Source organism: Corylus avellana, chromosome 3 (assembly GCF_965113065.1).
Source record: "Corylus avellana chromosome 3, dhCorAvel1.hap1.2, whole genome shotgun sequence".
NCBI classification, from domain to species: domain Eukaryota; kingdom Viridiplantae; phylum Streptophyta; class Magnoliopsida; order Fagales; family Betulaceae; genus Corylus; species Corylus avellana.
Genome location: NC_142492.1, coordinates 34,440,867 through 34,467,633, shown reverse-complemented (window position 1 = coordinate 34,467,633; position 26,767 = coordinate 34,440,867). Strand labels below are relative to the sequence as shown.

At 37.8% G+C, this 26,767-nt stretch overlaps 5 protein-coding genes, 1 long non-coding RNA gene and 1 other non-coding gene across 8 annotated transcripts; 4 read left to right on the top strand and 3 right to left on the bottom strand.

Moving 5' to 3' along the window:
* Window positions 1–1,476: 1,476 nt before the first annotated feature.
* LOC132173526 (uncharacterized) lies at window positions 1,477–3,026 on the top strand. The gene is made up of 2 exons (XM_059585040.2): window positions 1,477–1,676; window positions 2,318–3,026. Exons 1-2 carry the CDS (start codon window positions 1,562–1,564, stop codon window positions 2,926–2,928), a joined length of 726 nt encoding a protein of 241 aa, XP_059441023.2. The 5' UTR covers window positions 1,477–1,561; the 3' UTR covers window positions 2,929–3,026.
* Window positions 3,027–6,245: 3,219 nt separating this feature from the next.
* QKY (C2 calcium/lipid-binding plant phosphoribosyltransferase family protein) lies at window positions 6,246–9,933 on the top strand. The gene has a single exon (XM_059588816.2). The coding sequence runs from the start codon at window positions 6,357–6,359 to the stop codon at window positions 9,519–9,521; it is 3,165 nt and encodes a 1,054-aa protein (XP_059444799.2). The 5' UTR covers window positions 6,246–6,356; the 3' UTR covers window positions 9,522–9,933.
* A 4,900-nt stretch (window positions 9,934–14,833) lies between these two features.
* LOC132173934 (mitochondrial outer membrane protein porin of 36 kDa) lies at window positions 14,834–16,627 on the top strand. Its single transcript, XM_059585615.2, has 5 exons — window positions 14,834–14,901; window positions 15,010–15,090; window positions 15,227–15,288; window positions 15,459–15,685; window positions 15,904–16,627. The coding sequence occupies exons 1-5, from the start codon at window positions 14,862–14,864 to the stop codon at window positions 16,208–16,210; spliced, it is 717 nt and encodes a 238-aa protein (XP_059441598.1). The 5' UTR covers window positions 14,834–14,861; the 3' UTR covers window positions 16,211–16,627.
* Window positions 16,628–16,697: 70 nt separating this feature from the next.
* Window positions 16,698–20,501, bottom strand: HIR1 (SPFH/Band 7/PHB domain-containing membrane-associated protein family). 2 transcript variants are annotated; one of them, XM_059585613.2, is made up of 6 exons: window positions 20,369–20,501; window positions 18,700–18,912; window positions 18,001–18,121; window positions 17,712–17,803; window positions 17,523–17,619; window positions 16,698–17,343 (listed from the first exon to the last, which is right to left on the bottom strand). In XM_059585613.2, the coding sequence occupies exons 2-6, from the start codon at window positions 18,886–18,888 to the stop codon at window positions 16,979–16,981; spliced, it is 864 nt and encodes a 287-aa protein (XP_059441596.1). In that variant the 5' UTR covers window positions 18,889–18,912; window positions 20,369–20,501; the 3' UTR covers window positions 16,698–16,978. The 2 variants fall into 2 exon arrangements, with proteins under 2 accessions (XP_059441596.1, XP_059441597.1); XM_059585614.2 differs by lacking the exon at window positions 20,369–20,501 and adding an exon at window positions 19,224–19,287.
* Window positions 20,502–23,477: 2,976 nt separating this feature from the next.
* Window positions 23,478–24,829, top strand: LOC132175592 (transmembrane protein, putative (DUF1118)). The gene is made up of 2 exons (XM_059587574.2): window positions 23,478–23,826; window positions 24,194–24,829. The coding sequence occupies exons 1-2, from the start codon at window positions 23,683–23,685 to the stop codon at window positions 24,635–24,637; spliced, it is 588 nt and encodes a 195-aa protein (XP_059443557.1). The 5' UTR covers window positions 23,478–23,682; the 3' UTR covers window positions 24,638–24,829.
* Window positions 23,714–24,187, bottom strand: LOC132175593 (uncharacterized). The gene is made up of 2 exons (XR_009439448.2): window positions 23,983–24,187; window positions 23,714–23,893 (listed from the first exon to the last, which is right to left on the bottom strand). It is a non-coding gene; the product is annotated as an uncharacterized LOC132175593 (long non-coding RNA).
* A 1,398-nt stretch (window positions 24,830–26,227) lies between the features above and the next one.
* On the bottom strand, window positions 26,228–26,300 carry TRNAA-AGC (transfer RNA alanine (anticodon AGC)). Its single transcript has one exon. It is a non-coding gene; the product is annotated as a tRNA-Ala (tRNA).
* Between the last annotated feature and the right edge of the window lie 467 nt (window positions 26,301–26,767).

Sequence of the window (26,767 nt, the reverse complement as noted above, 5' to 3'; positions counted from 1 at the left end):
TTTAGCTAAGTGTGATTCTGGTAGCACTTGCTCGTTGGACATTGCTCAAGATAGATTTATGTAGTGGGAACTACAGGCGTCCCCACAAAAATTCAATCGAGCCATAGCTTAAGAACTGTAGCCAGTGGCACTTAAGCCAATAACTCCAAGCGCTTTCAATTTCGTAATTTGACCTTGGGATCTAGCTCCCACCGATACAACCCGAATGCCACTAGACCACATACTCGGTGGTAGCTAAATATACTCTTCCAATCAATGATTGTGTGGCTGGCTAGCTAGGAAAGAGAGACTCTAAAACTAACATAATACATGATACACCGGGATTTTACCTCTCTGAGCTTGGGTCAGCAGCCCATTGGGGGTGTTTTGATCAGCCCTAAGCGCAAATTGACTCAATAGTATTATTTTTCACAGGTGCAAAAGAACTAAACTAGACTGCAAAACACCCAATCACTCTTATTTCCTAAAGTAACTTCAGTTTAATAAGTTGGATCAAAAGAAATATCTTCTACCTAATTTGGAAGAATTTTTTTTTTTATCTATTTTATTTTGAACTCTGCTTTTAGTTTATACACCACATTGGAACTCAAATTATGGTCATAAATGAGCCATAAATTAGGATAAACAGTTGAATTAGTTGCTAAATGACTTTCAAGATGTTAAAGAAAGCTGAACAATTGGAGTAATGCTATAAATCTTCTTACTGTCCTCCTAGAATCATCCCAAATATGATGTGGCTTTTAAAATCACCGTTAAATTTGAGATGTGATTTATTGACTTTTGATCTATTGGTAATTTTAAAAGCCACATCACATTTTGGACGACTTTATAGGAGGATTCTAGGAATACTTATAGTAGTACTCGAACAATTGTTATGTGCATCCTATATTCCTATGCATGATAATGGTTATTAATTATGATGCCCATGGTACGTAGTAACAGCATCATCGTCATTATTGCCATAATCACCAGCAACATCTATTCAATTCTGTTTGATCCCCTAGATGATATAGGCAAGGAAGTTCCATATATATTATCAATTGAGTGGCAATTTGAAAAAAACGCGTGAATTTTTCACTATTTTTTATTTTTTATCTCTGTTATTTATTCTGAGTATTACGCATGGGCATGCAGATTTGAACGTGGTGGATTCTCTAATGGGCATCTGGGCTGAGCAAATCCAAGAGTGGTGAATGCGTGAATCTATGCGCATGGCATGCAAGAATACGTACAGAGGCAGTAAACTACGCCCGAAAGAAGTGGTTCGTTTGGACACAAGGGGAAAGCAAAGAATACGATTCCCCTGTTTAAATTGTTTAATTTCCACATGTTAGAAACCTACGACATACGCCGGCCGCCGCCCAAAAACTTTACACTACTCCGACAGGAAAAGTTTGGAATAAGAATGAATAACACCCCAAAGAAAGCTGTTTGAATTTTGGTAAAAAAGAAAAAAGAAAAAAAAGAAAGCTTGATTAGGCCATTATTGAATGTTCTATAAATAAGATTGCATTCAACAATCCATCATCATTAATATCTCTAGCGAATATACAGTTCATCCATGGCGAACCTTGGAGGGGTAATGCGCTCACGTAGCCGAATAGTTGAAGAATTTGTACCTTATTCAGGATGGACAGAGGACGCAAAAGCCCATCATCTCCTCATCGATCTGCCTGGTAATTAATGAATCTACATGCATATATATGATCTCTCTATATATTCTTTCTACTTTCAACAACAATTTCGTTTATATATGTTTAGAGCATAAACTTCTCATCACGTACATGAAATATGTTGTCTCTGTTCTTGAACATTCATGGTAGTTTTAAAAGTTTTTGAGATAATTGGTAACATAATTAGTATTGTACCAGACCAGAAATCATGAGTTTAAACCCTAATTCTACCGTGTACCCAATTTCAATTAAATATTCATTCCTTAATTTCCTATCAACGTATATAGAATCACATAAAAAATCTAAAGAAATGAAAGCATGAAAGAAAGATATGCAATTAAGGTGGTTCGGCCAAGGCCTATTTCCACATGTCAGTTTTTATTTGATACATGATTATTTGGTTATATACAAGATTCTATTTATAGAGAAAGAGTCTTAACTCGTCTTAATATAGCGTAAACTTTCAAGATAATTGATGATTTAACAGTTTAACAGTAGTTGAATGGAGGTGTCCCATTCACGAGTAGTATTCACAATAGTCATTAACAAGTTTCCGGAATATTGAAAAGTTGGAAAAAATTGTATTCTAACAAATGGAATTTATATTATGGTCATGGATTTTTTATTTTTGTTTTTTCTTATAGATTTCAATAAGGAAGATGTCAAGCTTCATATTGATAGCCAAGGCCAAATGATAGTCAGTGGAGAAAGGAAAGTAAATGAGGAGAAATATGTCTATTTTGAGCAAGCCTTCACAGTGCCAGAAAATACAGTGGTCGATCAGATCAGTGGAAAATTTGATGGTGAGTTTCTGTATGTAACTGTCCCAAAACAAGCAGTAGTAGAAGAAGAGATAGAATATGTTGATCATGGCATGATCAGTACTGCACAAGAAAATGAACATGAAAAACCAACCAATTATGAAAATGAACTTGGAAAACCAACCAATTATGAAAATGAACTTGGAAAACCTACCAATTATGAAAATGAACTTGGAAAACCTACCAATTATGATGACAAATTGAGCAGCAGAGATGATCGCCACCAACATGGTAATATCCATGGCAGCCGCCAAAGTGAAGAGCAGAAGGGAAATTCCCACCTGGGTTTTCCAGAAGAGAACATAAGGAAATGGGAAAATGAATCCATTATTAGTTTAAGAATGGTTGTAAATATGGTCAAAAGAAATAAGGGGATTGTAATAACAGCTTTATTAGCTTTCTCGCTAGGGGTATTTGTTTCACGTAAAGTTTGAATAATTGGAGATTGGGGAAGCTCTTAACCCTGCCACCATTATTTGTAATCACATCCATCAGCCTATATGCATGCGTGTATACAGAAATAAAAATGCTTTGTAAAATTCCAAATAAATGACAATCATCTATTTTATATATTCTTTTAATTTTTTCTCTTCTTCCTTGAATTTCTGAACTTAACAAAGCCAATTATGGCAGAATCATAGAATGCATAGGCAGTACGTACTGCTGTAGTTTTCCTTCCAAATAAATCACTAAAACCCATAGGATTTCCCCCCTTATTGAAGAGGAGAGGAAGAAGGGGGGGAGGGCATTCCCACTAGGTTCGGATAATGCAAGGGCATGGGTTCGACTCCCGAATATGGGAATCTTCATGCCTATTTGTATTATCTTGGGTCCCATCAATGCCTTGGTGGGATGGAAGATTAAATTATGGCTCGGCAGGTCTTGAGAGTGTGCCTTCGGTTTTCGCTGTCTAGGTCCCTCCTTAGTAGTTCCCCGGCGGGATGGTGCTACTATGGTCATGCCTAGGTAGAATAACCACAATTGGTCTCCCCTTCCAATCTTTTTAATTAAAAAAATAAAAAAAATAAAAAAAACTATATAGGTATGGCAATTTAATTTTAACATCACCCACAAATCCAATACCAATTCAATATAAAATTAGCGGGGTAGGGTTAGGAGAGTTTGACTCATTTAATTAAATGAGTCAGGTTATGGTTAACCTATATAATTTTATACTTCTGCCTCGACACAGCCTGAATCTAACATGTGACATTTAGGGCTGTCAATTTTTGACAAGATCTGCAAACTTGACATGAACCCAATACAAAATTAAAGGGTTAGGATTGAAAGATCTAACCTATCTTTATTGGAGATTTATGTTGCGTGCTTTTAGATTAGAATCTTTGACGCATAAATTGAACAATATACCAGGCACATATCATGCACAAGAAATCATATGGAGAAGACAAAGATCAGATCATGAACAATTATCCCCAAAGGTCAATATTGTTATTATAATATAGAGATACTGATATCTAACAACCAATTATAGCCTCACATTTTTTGGTTGACATGAAGTAGATATATAAATATATATATTATCCAAAAACACTTTACAGATTGAATTAATTTAATTTTCAACCAATAAGAATGTATACGGAAAGGACATTGTTGACTATATATATACTGTCCTGAATCCATCATTGTTTGAGCATCATATCTATATTACTTACAAAAAAAAAAAAAAAATCACTATTTAGAAGTGGCAATATGAGTTTACTCTTAACTTAATTGGAGTTGATACTAAATCAGTATTGATTGAACCTAATATTCTTTTTTGTTTACCAATAATAATTTATTATAAGAAGAGGCAAAGCTCTCGTATACAAGTAAAGTAACCATCATGTTGGGGTCAAAAATCTAAAATGTTGATAAGATTTACAAGATTAGAGGAAGAAAAGTTAGGAACATAAGTTACAACCCAATTTAAAAGAGATGTCAAGGACGAAAATTTTGATAGGAGCGTATTAGAATCTCGATCTTAAAAAGACGACGATTTCTTTGTCTCCAATTGTTCAACATTAGTAAAGCGTGAATAACTTTTCATATGGCTTCTTTGGAGAGCCTCCGCTCTCGCGGCTCTAGGATATTGCTAGGCATGACTCATAAAACATCAAATAAATTAAGAAGAACCAAGTGTGTGTCAAATCTCACTAGTAAACTCACAATTGATGAGAAAGTGGTTTACGTTATCTTTGCTCTTTTTGCAAGAACAGCACCAAAGGCAACACCAGTTGAAAGTAAAATACTGCTGGAGCATGCAATACCATTGATACAATCTACAAACTAGATCTTGTTATGAACATAAATAGAAAAAAAATCAAAGAGCTAGATAGCTAGACACATAATTCAAAGGTTTAATTCCCAGCTTCCTAGTAAACATAATTTTGAGTTACAGCCTGCATTAATTTCAGAAATGGAAGAATTTGATTGGTTAAAAATGGAGAAAGTGATAAGAAAAGGATTAACTTTTGGTAGTTGTTCCTCTTTTAGCTAATATTCTCGGAGGTTTACAAGCTTTTTGATATCATCTCCACTCCAGTACTGCTCATTCACAAGAATATGCCAAAAATATATATAGCAGCATCCATTCAAATTTCACTTTATTTTATATCTTCTAGGATCGGATTCCACCACCCACTATTCAAAAAGGGGAAAAGGACAACCCTAAACATTAGGCGGGAAGGAGAAGCTTCTTTGGCATGCGCGCCAAAAGTTGTGACCTAATTAATGTCCTATTTGGAGAGTTTTTCATGTTTATTAAATTAATATATTTGAAGGACGAAAAATAAAAAATGAAATTTCTCACTCACTACATGCAGATATTTATATGTATGGGGGTAAAAGCCAGGCGTAGTAGTAGGATCCTGAAAAGAGTGTTGATAAGGGACATAGGGAAGAATATATAAGAGAGCCCCAAAGAAGAAATAAAGGGGATGCTTTGTGTTTGAACACTTTATTCAAAATGTGGGTGCTTTTCAGTTTTGACAAAAAGGAGAGGGCCATACTTGGGACGTGGAATCATGTGCCTTCTTGCGGTGGCTGGCATCTCTCCTCTCTCCATCCATGAATGAAGCCCCTCAGCCTCAGCATATTATCATGCTAATGCTATTAGCCTATTGCTACCTACATTGTTTGACAAAATCATTATTTTACAATTTTATATTTCTGCTAAAATCAAAATGGTCTATATTTCTACTTAAAAAGAACAAGTTTAATTTACAAAAATATCGTCTCAATTCATTCTATTTTGTCGTTTTATTGTATTTGGATAGAGTTTGCAAAGCCCATATGGACCTCGGCCCAAGTTTTTTTTTTAATAAAAGGTATAATATAAAACTTTGTTGTGATTAGGATCGATCAAGATCTTAATTATCCGTGTGAATAACAAAAGCAAATAGAGATGATTCAATTCTTCAGAAGCGGGGAGTTATTACAGCAGAGAAGAATATAAGTAATAATAAAATAAAGAATAAAAAGACAAAGGATGATGAGGTGGACAACGAACCCTATAAAGGAGGGAAGCCGAAAAGTGGAGAAAGAAAACCTTGGCGAGAGAGAATGGAATAATCCACCACTGCAACCTCCTCAACCAACTTGAATTCCATCTCGCCACTACGCCATTCTCATCAAGTCCTACTATTCCTTGACAAAAAAAAAGGAAGCAAAAATCACCCAAACAGTTCTCACGAGTAAAATTCATAGTTACCACAAATTCAAAAAAGCAATCACTCACCTGAAAAGCAAACCAAAATCCTTCTTCTCTCTCTCTCTCTCTCTCTCTCTTTCTCTTTCTCTTTCTCTGTCTATCACCTCCGCTATCAACGCCTACGCACCCATCCCGGCGTTTTAAGATGCGACAATGACCCACACGACGCCGTCTCACCCACCGCAGCAGCCCCAGCCGCAGCCCCAGCCGCAGCCCCAGCCCCAGGCGCAGCTGATCAGGAAGCTCATTGTGGAGGTGATCGACGCACGTGACCTGCTTCCCAAGGATGGGCAGGGCAGCTCCAGCACTTACGTGGTGGCGGACTTCGACGGCCAGAAGAAGCGGACTTCCACCAAGTACCGGGACCTGAACCCCGCGTGGCAAGAGTCCCTCGAGTTCGTAGTCTCCGACCCGGAACATATGGACTCTGAGGAGCTCGAGATCGAGGTCTTCAACGATAAGAAGTACGGCGCCAACAGTGGCAGCGGCCGTAAAAACCACTTTCTCGGGAGAGTAAAGCTGTACGGGACCCAGTTCGCCAAGCGTGGCCACGAAGGATTGGTGTACTTCCCCTTGGAGAAGAAGAGCGTGTTCAGCTGGATTAGGGGAGAGATTGGCCTAAGGATTTACTACTACGACGAGTTGGTCGAGGAGGCTCCACCGACACAGCAGGACCCTCCTCCGACGGAGGACCCTCCGCGGAATCCGGAGAAGCCGGTATTTATGGTGGCTGAAGAAAACAGGGTGTTTGAGATGCCGGCGCGAGAAGACGTTTGCCACGAGGCCTCGAACTCTCCACCGGTCGTGGTCATCGAGCAGTCACCACCGCCACATATGGTTCATTTTCATTCGGAGTTTCAGGCACAGCCGGAGGGACATGTCCAGGGGCCCGAGGCACATCATGTCCAGGGGGCCGAGGCACATCATACGCCGGAGGTGAGGAAGATGCAGATGGGGGGCGTCGGAGGCGGTGAGAGGGTCCGGTTTGTGAAGAGGCCTAACGGAGATTACGCTCCTAGAGTGATCAAAGGAAAGTTGGCCACGGATCCGACGGAAAGGGTACATCCGTACGATTTGGTAGAGCCAATGCAGTTTTTATTCGTACGGATCGTGAAGGCGCGCGGGCTCGCGCCGAACCAGAGTCCGTATGTGAAAATCCGGACATCGAGTGCCTACGTCAAATCGAAGCCGGGAACTCACCGGCACGGAGAACCCACCGATTCGCCCGAGTGGCACCAGGTCTTCGCGCTAGGGCTCAGCCGGCCAGACGCGGCGGGCGAGACCTTGGAAATCTCCGTTTGGGACTCCCCGACGGATCAATACCTCGGCGGCGTCTGCTTGGACGTCTCCGACGTGCTCAGACGAGACCAGCCGGATAGTCCATTAGCTCCGTATTGGTGTCGCCTCGAACGCGGCGCCGCCAGTCAGCATCTCGGCAGAGTCTCCGGCGAGATTCAATTCTGCGTCTGGATCGGTACTCAAGCCGACGACGCATTTCCAGAGGCGTGGAGTTCCGACGCGCCGTACGTGTCGCACACGCGCTCGAAAGTTTACCAGTCCCCTAAGCTTTGGTACCTAAGAGTCACGGTAATGGAAGCGCAAGACCTTAACATTGCTCCGAATCTACCTCCTTTGACTGCGCCAGAGATTCGAGTGAAAGCGCAGCTAGGGTTTCAGTCCGTACGTACAAGGCGAGGGTTGATGAACAACCACAGTGCGTCGTTCCACTGGAACGAAGACCTCATCTTCGTGGCCAGCGAGCCTTTGGAGGACTCCCTGATCGTATTCGTCGAGGACCGCACCACCAAGGAGACCGTACTCCTCGGCCACGTCATTCTTCCCATAAGCTCAATTGATCAACGGCTGGATGAGCGCTACGTGGCTGCCAAATGGTACGCACTGGAGATTAGCGGAGGCGATGGAGCTCCATGTGTATGTGGGCCATCTGGCCCCTCCTACTGCGGGAGAATCCATCTGCGCCTTTGCTTGGAGGGCGGGTATCACGTGCTCGACGAAGCGGCGCACGTGTGTAGCGATTTTCGGCCCACTGCTAAGCAGCTCTGGAAGCCGGCTATTGGGGTTCTGGAGCTTGGCATCCTCGGTGCTCGCGGCTTGCTTCCCATGAAAACCAAAGGCGCCCACAAAAGTTCCACGGACGCTTACTGTGTCGCCAAGTATGGCAAGAAGTGGGTCCGCACTCGTACCATCACGGACAGCTTTGATCCACGTTGGAACGAGCAGTACACGTGGCAGGTCTACGATCCCTGCACGGTTCTGACCATAGGGGTCTTCGACAACTGGCGTATGTTTGCTGATGTGGCGGAAGACAAGCCAGACAACCGTATCGGCAAGGTACGTATACGGGTGTCTACGCTGGAGAGCAACAAGGTGTACACGAATTCCTATCCCTTGCTGGTTCTGCTACGAACCGGGCTGAAGAAAATGGGAGAGATAGAGCTGGCCGTCCGTTTCGCCTGCCCCTCCTTGTTGCCCGACACGTGCGCAGTGTACGGGCAACCATTGCTTCCCAGAATGCACTATCTACGCCCACTCGGTGTGGCCCAGCAGGAGGCGTTGCGTGGGGCTGCGACGAAGATGGTGGCGGCGTGGCTTCAACGCTCCGAGCCACCGCTGGGGCACGAGGTGGTCCGGTACATGTTGGACGCCGACTCGCATACATGGAGCATGAGGAAGAGCAAGGCCAATTGGTTTCGGATCGTGGCGGTTCTCGCATGGGCGGTGGGGTTGGCAAAATGGTTGGACGATATCAGGAGGTGGAGGAACCCGGTCACAACAGTGCTGGTCCACGTGTTATACTTGGTTCTTGTTTGGTACCCGGATTTGATTGTCCCCACCGGGTTTCTCTACGTGTTCTTGATTGGAGTGTGGTATTACCGGTTCAGACCCAAGATTCCGGCGGGGATGGACACCCGGTTATCGCAATCGGAAACGGTTGACCCAGATGAACTAGAGGAGGAATTTGACACGATACCAAGCTCAAAACCGCCGGATATAGTTAGGGCCCGGTACGATCGGTTGAGGATGTTGGCTGCACGGGTCCAAACAGTTTTGGGTGATTTTGCAACCCAAGGTGAAAGGGTCCAAGCGTTGGTGAGCTGGAGGGACCCAAGGGCCACAAAATTGTTCATAGGAGTGTGTCTAGGGATCACAGTCATACTCTATGCGGTGCCACCCAAAATGGTAGCGGTGGCCTTAGGGTTTTACTATCTCCGCCACCCCATGTTCAGGGATCCCATGCCACCGGCCAGTTTAAATTTCTTCAGAAGGCTTCCAAGCTTGTCAGACCGATTAATGTAGAGATTAGGAGAGAAAAATTTTTTAGCAATTTTTTTAGGGACCGGAATGTGGGTTTTGGTGGGAGATAGGCGGCGAAGGCAATCAAAAACTGCTCCGTCAGTGTTGAAAAGGAAAGTAGCAAGTTCTTTATTATTATTATTATTATTGTTATTTTTAATTTTTAATATTTGAATTGATTGACTAACTATTGAGAGCTTGAAATAAGAGAAAGGTGTGGGGGCAAAAGACAGTTTAGGAGGAAGAAAAAAATGAGTGCTAGATTTGAAGGCAGTGACAGTTTTGCTGTAACCCTGTAATGGTGTCGCGGAAAGTATAACCATCGAATTGCTTTTTGATATATGCAATCGAACGGCGATCTTTTCTTCAACTGTTCGTGTATGTTGTTTGATTCATGTTAGAGTTTTTCCCTTAATCACTGCTTCCCATATAAAAATTAATCAAGATTAAATCTTTTAACTCTCGTATGTAGTGCTTCATTATTCCATGGATGGAAAAGTCTGTAGAATAAAGTTGTTTTTGGGCCAAACACGGTTTGAGGTACAAAACTTTCGTGCGACGTATTTCAAAAGCATGCTGCATCGTTGGCAGCCTTTGGGATATAATTTTCAGAGTATTTTGACTTTAATGCACTATATATATATATATATTCTAATTAGAAAAGTTACATTATTTTTTTTGGAAAAGTTCATTTACCCTTCTTAAACTATCACCCAATTAATAATGTGTCATCCAAACTTTTAATTATGACAATGTCCTCTCTCAAACTACTAAAAATTGTTAATATTTTCCCCAATATTAAAAAAATCTAAAACTGAAAAAATATTTATATATAAAATCCAAGGGGTGGTAAATTAAAAAATTTTAAAAAAAAATTCTTTATATAAGAAAAAAAATATATTTTTGTCCTTTTGTTAGCTTTGAATGGGACATTGATAATGTTTTGATAGTTTGGAGAGGACATTGTCACAATTGAAAGTTTGGAAGGGACATTATCAATTCAGTGATAGATTGATAGGGATATGTGGATTTACTCTTTTTTTTCTTTTTCTTTTTCTTTTTCTTTTTTCTTATTGCATATGAGCCAGCCGGCCCAGCCCTATGCATGTAAATGGAGAGCCAACCAAATTTTTTGAGTAATTAAAGCCATATACAAATAGAAAATGTAAATGGCATGGATAATGAGATATGAAAAGTTAGAAATGTAATGTTGGGCCTGGCAGCCCTATTGAGCCTAGCAACTCAAATACCCACTCATCAACTAATGGACTCAGATACAATCAGTGCGTGCCACTTGGCTAGCAGCTACGGCACATCTTTTTCTCCCCACACGACTCTACTCTCTTTATATCTCAATGCTATCTTCTTTAAAAATAATGACTTAAGCATCGGAGCTATTACTTACATACCAACCCGCTTTGATAAACTTTTGTGCTTACTTTTATCCTTCTTTCTTAGGTATCTCGAATTACCCGTTCGGCCCACGATCAACTGTTCTAGCATGTTACATTTGTCACTCGGATGAAATCCAGTTAAATCTCTTGGGATAAATAATTGGAAAAGTCAGTAGTAAAGTACTATATATAGAGAGAGAGAGAGAGAATTATGTATACCAAGAAATTAGTCAAGGAATATTGTCTTTACAAACAGTTTGTGGCTCAGCGTCTAAAGTTGCAGCTAATTTTCAGAACCATTGATTTGAGAAAACTTGGGTATTCATATTTCTCGCTAAAACAGCTGCATCCCTGGCCATACAAAATGTCAAGGGTATTATTTTCACATATTACTGCAATTAGAATACATATGGGGGGATCAGAATAAATAGTGAGTATTGAAACTCTACTTCTTATTGCAATAGCCCAAGTGATTGAGATTCCAGGTATGCCATTCTTTTCCTTCTCTTCTTCTTTTTCCTTTTCTTTTTCTCTCTTTTAATGAATAATTACACATTTCTTGATCTCCTTCTTGATGGTTAATGAAGCTAGCTGTAACTGTTGATAGCAGGCAATAGTTTAAATGTTAAATGATGCATGATGTGTGCCAAAATCGATCATTGTAGAAAAAGAGATGGGCCTAGAATTGGAAGGCATTGTGGTTGACATTGGCATGAATAAATAGCCTGCTGCATTAATGTACACTATCATCTGATGAATTAGGCAAATAATATTTCAATGAGAATGCTAACATTGTTATGGGAAAGAAGCTGATTACCTCTCATTTCAGTATGTTCACTTCATTCTGTTTTCTTCTAAGTTTCATGACCAATTTTATTTTCTCAGAGGAAATTTACTCAATATGGGAGAGACAGCAGGATCGGATAAACATGAGGACAAGAAAGAAAAGCAAGAGAAACATGAGGATATAGACGTTGGACAAGAAAAGAAGGGAGAGGAGAAAACAAAGGACACAAAAAAGAAAGATAAGGATGGTAAAGGTAAGAAGGAGGAGAAAGAAGGTGGAAAGGAGAAGAAGAAAAAGAACCCTGAAGATAAAATGGACCCTGCAAAGCTTAGGACAAAGCTTGAAAAGATCGACTCCAAAATGCAGGCACTTGTGGCAAAGAAAGAAGAAATTTTGAAACAACTTCAATTAGTTGAACAAGCGGCCCCAAATGCAAGTGGAGGAGCCCCCCCTGCCAGCACCTCTTGAGGCTGCTCTATATATCTGTTATGTGATAAGACTATAGTCTATATATATTCTGCAGTATCATATCATTAATGCACAAGAAATGATCAGTTCATAAAGATTTTAGGTTAATTAAGTACTCAAATACCAAATGGGAAGAGAAAATAAGTCATGTAACAAGAGTAACCTGCTGTGAATATTGGCCCAACAGATAATTGGACAAATGATACGACAACTTATGTGAGGAATGAAGCCTGGTCCGGGAGCAATGCAAATGAAATTGCATTGGTCACGGACCAAGCTTTATTCCTAACATTATAATCATCTTTAAATCTTTCAAATTCGACGGCGCCGGCCAAGAGAATAACTCTGCTTTTTAGCCCGAGCTTGATACAGATTTCTAGCAATTTTGTTGTTCCAATGGGACAGTAAATATGAGTGAGCTCTATGAGATCCACCTGCTCGAGCAGCCTCTTTGTTTAAGCAAGTGAACCTCATTGAAACTCTAGTAACATTCAAACAATAAATTGCCAAAAATCTGAATCCCAAATCCCCTATTGCAGAAGTACTTTGGCAAAGTTGTATGTTCAGGGCTATCAGATTCGTCAGCTCTTATATAGATGCTCAGAGGCCTAAGAGGTTTCGCTGCCTCACAGAGGTGCAAATCAATGCCAGAAAAGTGCATACACGTGGACCAATCACAGGTTAAATGGAATCCTACTAATGTCACATTTTATTTTTTAAGAGATGATTAAGGTGATGAAAATTTGGTTTTGACAGAGGTGATATATAGTGATTTATCCATTCATGCAGTTGGAAAGACAAGCCAAGGGAACTCATTTGTTAATGTTTTTCAATGTTTCCTCCAAAAATGTCGAGTTCCACAATGTGTACAGCTAATTATGGCAACCAACCTACATGGCATGGATGATAGATCAGGTTTCTTTTTATTATGTCAAAGCGTGCAATGCTTTAGAGTTTGATAAAATTTACCCTCTTTGTTACAACATGTTGTAAGGCACATGAAAAGGAGGAAAAAAAAAAAATAAAAGCAATTGATCATGAATCTTGGTCATTATCGGTAAGAGTAATTCTAAATGTCATCACCATGTCTTACTTGCGTCTCCCCACAACTAATTAATTCAATAATAATCTATCACAAATATAATAATAATTTTAAAATTTACATCAATTTCGGAATTACACAACGGGGACATGAGGGTGACATGTAGCATTAATACTTTTCACACTCTTCGATACTTTTCATTTCAAGTGAAATTTGAAATGAGAATGATTTATGATCCAAGTTAAATTTCTCATATTTAAACACGGCACCATGAAATATTTAAACATGGTGCTGTGAAATACGGTGCCGTGTTTAAATATTTCATAATTTGGACCATGAAATTGATGTTGATATAATGATATCTCACTCTGTCCTTTGAATGCAACAAGAGGGAACTATTTTTTTTTTGTTTTTATTTTTTTGACTTTTTAGCCTATTGCTTTTAGTTCACATAAGGAAAATGGACCTTAAGCGAATGTGTTAGCAAATTGATACAAGATGATGTTTCTACAGCTGGGAGAGATGATGACAGAAGACCGTGCTGGATTGAGAACTTTCACGGCATCTGGTGGTAACTTCCATCGCAGAGCCTCTGAGTGTTGTATCTGTAAACTTCCATAAAAGGTGAACAGAGTAAACAGAGAAGACTACGCATATTGAGTAGTCTCTACTGGCCCTCACAATCAATGAAGGAGCTTCCTGCAGACTGCCAGAGTTGAAAGAGCAGGGGAATTCACAAATAGAACCATCACATGCCTTTCATCCATCTTATGTTTTGTGCCATTAATGCTAAGTTCCAAAGTATGGGATCCCCATTTAACTTAGATCACTAGAGGAATCAAACAAATGCAGGCCAAATAAGTCCGATCAGATGAGTTGGATGAAACTGAAAGGTTCAAACCATTGAACATTATCAGTCACTCCCTCTTGATGATGAAGTTCAAAGACTTTGTGTGTTGATTTGAATAAAAAATAAAAAAGAAAACGGTTTGGAGTATTACAGTTTTTATAATAGTCTTTCACAAATTAATGTGGCAGTTCATATATATTTTAGTGACTGACGTGGTAAATATCACGTAAATTGCCACATCAGTTTTGTAATAAACTTGTATAGTAAAAATTATAACGATGCTCTTGTAAAAATTAGCCTGCATGTATTTATCGGATCAAGAGCAGCTTATTCTAGTGCTTTAGGCTTCGGTCCAAGTAAGACCTAGTGTTGCTGTTTTTGTTCTTTCTTATTGTTCTAAGAGCTTGTTTAAGATTGTGTTAAGAAACAGAGCTTTTCTCTATAAAAAAAAGTCTGAAAGAGATTTTTAAAAACTCATTTTTAAACTTTCCCAAACGCTGTTTTAGTACATTTACTGCATTAAAGAGATTAAAAAGTGCTTTAAGTCTGTAAAAAGTAAAAAGCTGGAACCAAGAAACAGAGATTATAATGTGGCTTTAATGGGTCACTATAAGTTACCCCACTAAATTACTTTGGAACGGGTTCTTGGAAATTTCACTAAATAATTCTTCTCTGTCAGTACAAAAGGAAACTTCCTCGTTGGCTGATTCTTTCCAGTTTCAATAAATTGTCATGCCAACCAATGAATTAAAATGGTAAAAACAAAAGTTTCGATCTCCATAGGTTTTCAAATCAAATAAGCATGTCGGGTTTATACTTTGATATTGGCAGAAAGGCCAGAGGTCATATCAATATTGCGGTTTCTCATTTATTTGTAGAATTGTTTCTTACTAGATTTCTGGGTTCTCTTTGAAATATACTTACATGGACTCTCTTTACTTCTCTGCTAGATCTTCTATACAAGGGCTATGCTCATCAACCAGCAAATCACTTGCAAGGATTTGACTGCAGTCTTGATCTGTCTTGCCAAAGTAATTGCCTTTTTTAATCTCTCTATGATTCAGCCAAGTTTTCTTTTTATTTTTTCTTCTCATGCAAATAGTTGGAAATTGATCAAGTTGAATCTGATAGTATAGTGTTTTGTTTTGTTTTCCATGACTCTTACAGTTAGGGACATTGTACCTGGACTAAGAACCCTTTTTAACTTTTCCATTCCTGATTCTGCAAAGGTAAGAATTTTCTGCTACTTCTTTGCCAGCTGAAGTCTGAAGAACCAACCCCGTTGGCCTTACATAAATATTTATTTATTTTTCTTTTGATTTCTTTATCCCTGTTGAGCCATTGGCTTGTGATAAATTACAGGACATCCATTCTTAGACAACCGTGCTTATGGTAACAGGTGGAACTGCAATACTTGACCGACTATGGTGGGATAGCAGGTGGCTTTGGATTGAAAGCAGATCCTCTTGCAGGATATAGCCCTCTCATCAACTTCTCGGGGCTGTTGGGAAGCGATTTTCTCTCCATTGGGACTGATCTCGCCTTTGACATATCAACAAGAACATTCAACAACTTCAATGCTGGTTTGAGCTTCAACAGTGACTTCCTTATTGCTTCCTTCAACTTGTGAGCATTCCCATGAAAAGTTGGAGATAGAATTTTTTAAAAGAAAAGAAAAGAATTAGCTTAAGCTTGAATTCAAACCCCGAGTCTAGAGTGATATTTGCATCTTTGTTTCCTAACTTTTGGGCAATGGCTTGGTGATTCTAATGTAATCTCTATTGACTACTGTGAACCCGAACTCAAATGGCTGATGCTCTAAGCTCCCCCTAACAATATTGCAGGAATGACAAGCTTGACACTTGGAAAGCTTCTTGTTGCTGCGTGATGGACCCCACGACAGAAACTGCCATTGCAGCGGAGCTGAAGCATACTTTTTCAGTCAATGATACTGCGATCACCATTGGTGGCCAGCACGCATTGTTTCCGTTTACAATGGTGAAGGCTCGAGTAGACACGCATGGAAGGATAGGCGGTCTTATTCGGCAGGAGTTGTGGGAAAAGCTTGCTATAACTGTTGGTGGAGATGTGGATTTATTTGACGTACAAGGCTTTCCAAAGATTGGCCTGTCTCTGGCTTTCAGGCTTTAGAAGAAGCCTGCAGAGAAGGCTTCTATATATATATATATATATATACACACACACAACAGAAATTAGCAACTAAAGGAAGTTGTGGTTTTTGGTTAAATAATTTTTGGGTGTCATAGAATTCTATGGTCGTCTTCCTTCTGCTCAAGTTTGTCCAGCATTTAGATAATATTGAGGCAAATACTTAAGTTGTAAGTCAAGAGGTCTATCCTAGTAAAAACTGAAAAAATATAAATAAATACATAAAAAAAGAAAAAGGAAGAAGGAGAAGTCGGGGTTACACTTCTGTATCACTTCCACAGGGCATACATTCGAGAAAGTGAAGATATATGTATACAAAAGATTATCTGTATCCAGCTTTTAAATAAGGCAAATGATTAGATACTCTGAATAAAAGATTTATGAGTGCTCCTATGAGAATTCAAGGTAATATAATTATATATAAATGAATAACTCGGCAATAAGAGTATTCTGTTGGCTCTTTTTAAAGAATAGCAAGCACATTTCCTCTTCTTTCTCATCCTTCAGTTAAATAAAGACACTGCACAAGAGTCAAGCTTTCAGCATGAAGAACACTCAAGAAGTTTGAAGAACAGTGTAGCCATAGGCTAGGAACATCTTCAAGCCTCCTATCTATAGTGATAATCATAATTCACAGATGAATTTGACATTAACATCGAAATTATAACACACCATAAAACTTGCATATAAACATCAACATGCATCGAGTTCACTTTTAACACACGCTTGAAAAGGCTTAAAAATGGAAAATCAAGACTCGTGGGGAGTAGAAGCCTGAAGAAGTCCATCACGAATTTGAGTCGCTACGTCACGAACAGCACCAGGTCCATGTGGGATGAACACAGCAGAGGATTTCGAGGAAGCACCGATTTCCTTCATGGTATCAAAATACTGGGTAACAAGTACCATGTCCATGACATCCTTTGCCGTGGTCCCTGGCACATTAACAGAGAAGCCTAGCACACTGTCTCTCAAGCCATCGACAATTGCTTGACGTTGGCGAGCAATACCCAGACCAGACAAATACTTAGACTCAGCCTCACCCTCAGCTCGCTTAATTTGCAAGATTTTCTCAGCCTCTGCCTTCTCATTAGCTGCCACCCTCATTCTTGCAGCTGATAATATAATGTTTTTCAGAATTATATAGGCTTATGTAAAAAAAATAAGGAAAATTAAAATACTATCTTCCCTCATTAAAAAAACATGCACTGACTTGACCATATAGTGGACATCATCCAAAGGTGGAGGAAATCGGAAGCAAATTAATGCTTAATTAAATGGCGATGAAACATACCAGCATTGATTTCATTCATTGCTCGCTTCACATGCTCATCTGGTTCTATATCAACAATGAGTGTTTGAACAATTTCATACCCATAAGCAGACATAGCCTGTAAGCAATCACGAACGAAGAAACAACCGTTTCACAAGTTCAATATAAGCTCCATGATATTACATTACAATTAATCGATAGGTAGCCTACCTTTTCAAGTTCATCTTCTACAGCTTTGGCAATTTCATTTTTTTGCTCAAAAGTATCATCCAAGTTGAGCTTTGGGACACTAGCTCTGATTACTAATTTAGTGGAAAAGGCAACTCCATTTAGCTGATAATACTTGTGATAAATAAAATTAAACTACAGAAAAATGGAAAAGATACTTTAAAAAAAAGTAATTAATTACAGAAGAAGTACATATACATTTTTATACATAAGATATTATATCATGTCATATGCATGTCACTATATTATACAGTAGATATTTGGTTCATACCATCAAACACATAGGCTTGGATTTGACTTCTTGTGTTGCTGAGTTTGTAAAAGGCATCACTTGCCTTGTCTGCCAGGGCACGGTATTGAATAGATGCAACCACATTGACGAATACATTGTCCTGTAGAACAAATTATTACAAAGACCAATTACCTATCATTTTAACATAAAGAGGTATTTCTCCATTGATTGCTCTGAACTCTAAAAATAAAAGATTTAACATAAAAAATGCCCTTTCATAGCACCAAGAAAACAAATCAATTTGCACTAAAACAGCATAATTTAATGGTTCAAAAAAACTTTAATATATGCTTTGAACACAAGCGCACATGACACTTTCTCTTTTGCCTTTTTCTGTTTTCTTTTCTAAGGCTAATAACTTACATAAGCTGTAAGATTTAGTTTCCCTGGTTATATTCTATGATAATTTTTCTACAGATATTGGGGGAATTAATGTAAATCAAAAGGTTATCATGCCTGTTTTGAGTTCAGGGCGTGACATTACAAGCTAAGAACAGATGGTATCACGATTTACCTCAATATGGATGCACCTAGGCAATACAGGAGTAGATTTTCAAAAAGTAAATACTATGCTACAAGGAAATAATAAAATTATTTACGCCAAATTACTGATCAATAAACAAGCATCACACATCTACAAAGGTTTAATCATCTCCATGGTTGTGGACATTTACAAACCTTTGTCTTGGTCTCACATCGCACATCCAATTGCTGCAACCGAAGAGTGAGATGGCCAGCAATCTGACTTCCAAGGAACCAAGGCAAACAATGGCATCCTGGCTCAAGCACTTCGTCAAACTTGCCAAATCTCTCCTTGATAGCCACCTTGGATTGGTCAACTTGTACACAACAGAACAGATTGCCCATCTTCTCTTCAGGATGTTAGAATCTCTAAAACATATGCAGATAAATCAGCATGTTGTTGGAAACAGAGAAAAATGACATCCAGAGCTTTTTATATAATTTTGAAAGACTCCGAAAGATGAAACAGCAGAAGAGTGAATGATATTTTCCAGACACTAATTTTTCTATGACAGACCAGCGTACATAGTAAATAGAAACCTACAGAAAAGCTATACCCATAAAAGTCCCCAAAATGAACGGCAGGCCTATATTTGGAAAAATAGAAACCAAAAACGTCACACAACAAATATTTTGCTGTTCATAAAAATCTCATAATCTACTCGGTAAATAAAATTTACCATATATTGATTGCTAACCATTTCCTTTGATGAATTTCATTGTTTGAAGATTATCCAAAAATTGCTTCATGAATAAATTGAATAAAAGCATTAGGGCAAAGAATATTTACAGAAAAGGAGATTAAAGAAAAGCATGTCATGAATACACACACATCAAGCACATTCAATCCTCATAAGAGGTAGTTCAAGGCTTCAGAATCCACAGCTTCACAACAAGAACACAGGAAGCAAGAAAGTTCATTTTACTTCAAAGAGAAGAGAGACAGAGAGACTTACAATTCAAAAGGCAAAGGAAGAGAGCAAGAAACAAACTAGACCTTAATCACTTTTATATAGACCCCAACAGGATGATGTAAGCAATCTTTTCAACAATAGCCAAAATCCATGTAAATAAAATAATTTTCTTGTATTCTATTTTATCCTCTAGAAATTTTGCGTAAACCAATACAAGGAAGTCAACAAATTACAACCCCTTTGCTTCTCTGCCATCGACAGCCTTCCAAATGCAAAGATATGAGCCTGCCAGGAAGATTCTACAAAGCTTCAACTCTAAAGGTTACTACAAATTTTAATTTTTTTTTTTTAAAAAAACACCTTTAAAATATATATATTTTTTGTTTTGGATTAACAGCTAATTGTCAGGATAAACATAGAAAATTTCGTCAAGCCTACTTAAAAAGTTTGCAGCTTGCAGCATTACAAATAGTCTCCATCGTGATACAATCTAGAAAAAGTAATACTATTATATAGCAGAACAAGAAAGAACAATAAACATTCTTAAGAGAATTTATAAAAGAAAAGAACACACTTTGGAACATGACAACTAACATTTTGCCGTATATCAACTAGAAACGACATGTTGGGGTTCTTGTTAAGCGTGATCATATTCATTCGAATAATTCCCATTCATAAAAATCATCAACTGCACATTTCACAATAAAACTGTAATCATTCATAGTCCGTAAATGATAATGAAGCAAAAAAGAACCCTTTAATAAAGAAAAGGGTATGTAGATCAGTAGATCACAGAGTCTGACTTTAATACTTTTCAAAGCAACAGAATAAAGTTTGTAAAGCAAAAGAAAATCCCACAAAGACCCACTAGTGAAATTAGATTGAAAAGCAAGAGAAGACGAAATTCTTACCTGGATTTGCTTTTCTGGCAACAAATTGACCCTTTCAAGAGGACGAAGAGAAAGACGACTATGTTGTCTGAGCAGCCACCAGAAAGGTAATAACCGTGGGTTGAAGATGAAACTGCGGGTTCACAAACCTAGGCAGATTTATGTCAAAATCTTGATTAAAGTCTATCCTCCACGTTTCTTCTTCCCAGGGCCATAAATGAGCCGAGCCGAGTCGAGTATTAGCAAACTCGGCTTGGCTCATTTAAAAAAATATTTAATTGAGTCGATCTCGTGCTCGAGTCGAGCTAAGAACCCTTTGCTCAGGATCGGCTCATTGGAATAATCTGGTGCTCAAGATCGAGCCCATGATCGACAAAAATTTGATTTCGAACAAGCCAAGTCGAGCTCAAGCCGAGCCCTCATGAGCTCGACTCAGCTCTCGCTAAGGAAATTCTTAAGCGAGCTCAAGCCTAGAAGTAGATGATAACTGGGCTTGAAATTTTTTTTTTTAAGAAATCAACTTCACTTAAAAAATTCATTCCTTTTCACCATTTAATATTCCAGTGGCGAGCACCCAGGGTATTTTAGTGATTTATTCACTTCCCATTAAGTGGCTTGGAGTAAATGAATAATATAAGTAAGTATTTTAATTGTCCTGACTATATGAATTGTGCTAACATATATACAAATATTAAGTAACATATTTTTTTTTTGTCAAAATAACATATAGTTAATTATACTCAATTAGTAATTTAATATATACTAACTTAGTTAATAAGTTAGTTTATTAACTAACTAGTTAGTAGTTAGTATGCTAATACTAATATATAACGCACATATACATATTTAAATTTATATAACTATTTTTTGTAATATATTTTGTATATATATAAGATATATTAACGAGCAAACGAGTCGGGCTAATGAGCCAGACGAGCTCGAGTTAAACGAGTCAAACTCACGAGCTCCTGTCGAGCTTAATCGAGCGAGTCGGGTATGTGTCACTATCTAATCGAGCGAGTTTCAACAATAACGAGCGAGCTTGTACAGTATCGAGCTCGAGTTCGAGTCAAGCTTAGCCAAGCGGGTAGCGAGCGAGCTGTCAAGTGTGTCGGCTCATTTACAGCCCTACGTTCTTCCTATTTGGCTACATATGGATTTTCATAAATACCATGGAAAAAATATAGGACAAAAAAAATATATGACAAAAATTTTCATCAAATCAGGCTGGATGAAATACTCTCTGATTCATCTAAAATAGTGTTAAGTATCTATAAACATTTAAAAAGAACATTAAATTTAGTTTAAATTAGTAAATTACTATTAATAATGTTAAAAATATAATGTGTCTTTTAAATGTTTATAAACACTGGTGCTATTTTAAATAGATTGAAAGATATTTTGCTCAAGACTGATTTGGAGAAAATTTCTCTCAAAAAATATAATAGTAAGAAAATAAAATACAAGTTTTATCTAAAAGTCACGTTAATACAAGTTTTCTTTATTTCCATTTTTTTTTTCGGGGGGCAATTTTAAAGGGTGTTTTCATTTTTTTGTTAAAAAACATTATAATGTGATATTATATAATGATAAAAATATTTTATATTTTTGAGTTATTTGTGAAAAAAAATAAAATAAAATAAAGAGGTTTAAAAGCAACTTACCTCTCAACATATAAGTTCATGTCAAAAGATTTATCTTTTTTTGACATGTTTATATAAGAGGGAGAAAGGGGTGATTCGAACTAGTGACATCCGTTTTATAAGGCGTGGCCCCCATGAAGCAGAAGAATTTCATGGTACCACGCTTCATGAAGTGGAGGTCTCCGATCACCGGTAAAGATTCTTGGCAGATGAGTAAGAGTTAAAGAGCTAATTGATGAAGATACTAATTGGCGGAGAGTTTCTTTGATGAAATATATTTTTTGGATTGGTACTACGAATGGGAAATTTTAAAGGTGCTTATCATCTTGAAAATGAAAGAAATCTACAGTGTAAAAGAGGAAGTTTTAAAACTCCAATTTATAGTAATTTGCGGCAGAAGATCTAGAATATTAGAGTTCTGGGGATGGTTAAGATGTTCTACGATACCAACCAAAGAAAACCTCTATAAAAGATGGATAGCGCAAGATCCACTTTGTCCTATTTCTGGTTTGGATGTAGAGACCATTAGCCATATGATGTGAAAATGTTTGTCGCCAATAGATGTATGGGTTGAATGGTAATAGAAAGATTCAAAAATGCTCTAGCAAAGAAGATTATTGTCTATGCATATTAGAAAAACTAATGGTGAGGATAGATGAGAAAGATTTGGAGTTGGTGGCTACAATAGCAAGAAGAATTTGGCTTCCTAGAAATATAGTAGTTTGTGGAGGTGATTTTATCTACCTTTCCCGATTAGTAAGAAGCACAAAAGAATCAATGGAAGAATTCCATACAAGTTCACATAGTTTGAAGACTAATATGTAGAGAAATCAAGCAACTATGAGGCCAAGATGGAAAGAGTCACTTATTGAGGTAATAAAAGTAAATTGAGATGCAGCTGTAGACAAAAAAAAAAAAAAAAAAAAAAGTGTGTGGGTACAATTGTGAGGGTAATGTGTTGGCATTTATGTGTTTCAGAAAGCCGTATATATCTGACCCAATAATAGCTAAACCTTTGGCAATATGGAAGGCAATAAAATTTAGTAGAGACTTAAGGCTTCAACATTTCATAGTTAAAGGAATTACATTGGAAATAATACATGTTTTGTGGGAGGAGGGACATTGTTGGAGTCGGTATGGGAAATTGATCGAGGATACAAAAACTATGCTGAATAGTTTTCAGTCATGATATGTGGGGTACATTAATAGAGAAGCAAACGAAATAACCCACTATCTAACGAAGACGGTAATTCATCAATCTTTGCAACAAGTTTGAATAAAAGATTATCCTGTATTTACTCGAAATATTGTACTTGTTAAGCAATTTCTTTTCTCAACAATTTTTTAATGAAAGCCTAAAAGCTTTGCATAAAAATAAAAAAACATTATAAATCTTTGCTTTTTATTAACAACATTTAAAATGAAAATACAAAGTAATCACAATAAAAAGTTAAATACAATTTCAAGATAATTTCTCTCTTTCCGGGATAAAGCTATCACCATTTTGATTGGTGGATATGATACAACTATAGAATATAGATTACACACACAGGAAGACTCTTGACCTTTCATCTCAACGTCCACCATCCCACGTGGCAGCTCCCTTCACCAAGAGAAATCTCACACGGAGAGACAGCTCTGGGAACTTGAAGCTCGATCTGTCTGTCTTTTTCTCTCTCTGATCATCCATTCATGGCGGTCAGTGCATCCTTTTCAGCTGCGGTATGTGTTCGCGGGATCGAATCCAACCACTTCCTATCCTCTGAACCTCGCTTTGCCGGCGTTTTTCCCGCCAGAAAATCGCTCACTGTCGTCGGCATGGCACCCAAAAAGAAGGTACTTCTTTTCTTTTTGTCATTTCCTTGAGTATCCTTCAAATTCATGTTTGGCTGTCGAGAAAATTCTGGGAAAGAGACGGAAAATAACGTCTTAGATTGAAATATGAATTGGAAAAGTCTTAGGAGTGCTTGATTAATTTAGGCAGAGCATTACACAATTGAGCCAACTACATATGAAATGCCCTTTGCTTGTTGCTAAGAGAACAGCTTAGTTGGGTTCGTTTTATTTTCTTGGCATCCAAACAGGAAGTAATCGCATCCATTGTACATTATTATTAGCTTTTAAAATTTTTCCTGGAAAAATTAACCCAATCCCAAGAACCAAAAATCGAGTTCAAAGGCTAACGCCAATACGAAAAGCGCAGGTGAACAAGTTGGACAACGGCTGGGAGAAGCAGTGGTTCGGAGCGGGCATATTCTACGAAGGGTCGGAGGAAGTGGAGGTGGACGTGTTCAAGGAGCTGGAAAAGCGAAAGGTTCTGAGCAACGTCGAGAAGGCCGGGCTTCTGTCCAAGGCGGAGGAGCTGGGCTTCACTCTCTCCTCCATCGAGAAGCTCGGGGTGTTCTCCAAGGCCGAGGACCTGGGCCTTCTCAGCTTGCTTGAGAGGGCCGCCGGCTTCTCGCCCTCCGCTCTCGCCTCCGCCGCTTTGCCAGTGCTGGTGGCGGCGCTGGTGGTAGTCGTGGTGATTCCAGACGATTCTCCGGGGCTGGTGGCTGCGCAGGCCCTGCTGGGCGGGACACTCGCGGCCGGCGGTGCTAGCTTGCTGGTTGCGTCCCTTGTGCTGGGTGGTTTACAAGAAGCTGATTGATTTTCTTTTTCTTCTTGTCTTTTCTTTTGGATTTTGTAGTGTAAGGTGTTGCCAATTATGTGCTGAGAAATGCTAACTTTTGGGACACGGATTTGCAATAGATTGGGGAATGAGATAGGATGGCATGGCATGTATAGAGATCAAAAATACTGTCTATTTTTGCAATGTATAGATTATGGCATGTTTCTTATAGTTGCACTACCATTTAGGTCCAAGTAAGAAACATATATATCTATTATCTAATAGACTAATATGAAGTATGTAAAGTGGATAATCTTAAGGGTGAACATTGCATTTCTAGTGAAGGTTGAAAATTGGCATTAAATGACTTTTGTTTTCTCTTTTCTAATGTTTTTTTTTTTCTTTTTTTTAGGGTAGGGGGGGATGATTTTTTAATTTCTACAAATTGGGTTACTTAGCATGCGAGAATCACACATGTCATTCTTAGAAGCTAGTTTGTAAAAAAATTATGTTTGTTTTGATTTGGTACACCGGAATAGTGACAATTAGGAATAGAAGTGAGTATTTATTTCTAGATACAAAAAAAACAAAAAAAAAAAAATATGTAATGACTTTTTATTTTCCTAATATGTCCACACATGGGAGAAATGGGCGAGGATGATTTAAACTAGTAATATTCACTTTATGAGACGTGATCCTAGGCGATTAAACTACCAATTTGGAACTATAATGACTATTCTTAGAGCCCGTTTGGTTTGCGAAATAGACCCCTGGAATGAAATAATCATTTTTTTGTTTGGTAATAGTCTATTCCTATAATAGTTATTTATGTGGGAATCACTAATCCCTTGCATACATAAAAGCTATTCTTCTAAAAAAAATTAGAGGAATAACTGTTATTGAGGGAAAGAATAAGGTTTTCCCAAAAAACCATATATATAAAAACCACTCATTAACCATTTTTTTTTTTATTATTTAATTTGAGTTTTGGAAAAATTAGAAATTAAATGGGCATTTTAGTAATTTTAGTTTAATTCCAATTATAAAATGTATATTACTACAAAACTAAAGAATTTGAATAATTATTTCATTCCAACATCTTCTATTCTCAGTAATACCTATTTATTTTCCTAATTGAATACCCATTTCGCAAACAAAACTGGGCCTTATTCTTTAGTTTAGTGACAAGTCATGACCGACCAAATTTTCTCACCAAAATTGAATCATTTTTTAAAATACTTTGGCTCTATATTATTTCCCAAAAAACTATTGTGTTCCTCATTTTAAGGGAATAACTATTTATGCACAACCAAACAAGGAAAATAATGGGTCATGTACACCCAAACAACCGAATAACTATTTCATTTTTAGGTTTATTCCTACACCAAACGTGACTCTAGCATAAAGATTCCCAAAAAAAAAAAAAAACGTGCATCATATAAGTAGTGTATAAAAATGCAAATGCATTATTGGATTTATTTACTACAATAAATGTCTATATTTGTAACGTATTGGTTTAAAACTTTGTGGTAATGGGAGAAGAAGAGAACCAGTAATTGTAGGTTTGATTTTCTTTATTAAGAGTTATATTAATGGAGCACCTCTTACAAGCAAAAATTTTAGTAGAAATGGAGATGCGGGGTATCGATCCCCGTACCTCTCGCATGCTAAGCGAGCGCTCTACCATCTGAGCTACATCCCCGTTTGATGTTAATTAGACAAACAATACTTAATCAACTTAGTAATTGGAACAATACATTATACAAACCAGAAACCAAACCTAATTGAAGGTACTCTTCCAAATTATCTAATTAAATCAAACCCAAAAATAAAACGCTGGACTGGAACAGATTCTTCTTGAACCTTAATCTCCTATCTGAGGATCCTGCTTGTTTTGTTTTTCTTTTGTTATCTTAAAACAAGTCCTTTGAACCGTGCTTAAGGCCAAAAAAAAAAAAAATTTAGCCACCTGATTATACCCGCTCTAAAAAAACTAGTTAATTTAAAGCTTTCTTAAAATTATTTATAAAGTATAGTCTCTCACCCAATAAGAAAATAATGTGTGGCTTTAACTTCTATAAGCATCTTTATATATAAGTCATTCACACCATATAAACTACTCAAACGTTGGATTGTTTTATTACTATAATGTGCATTTGAATGGAATAT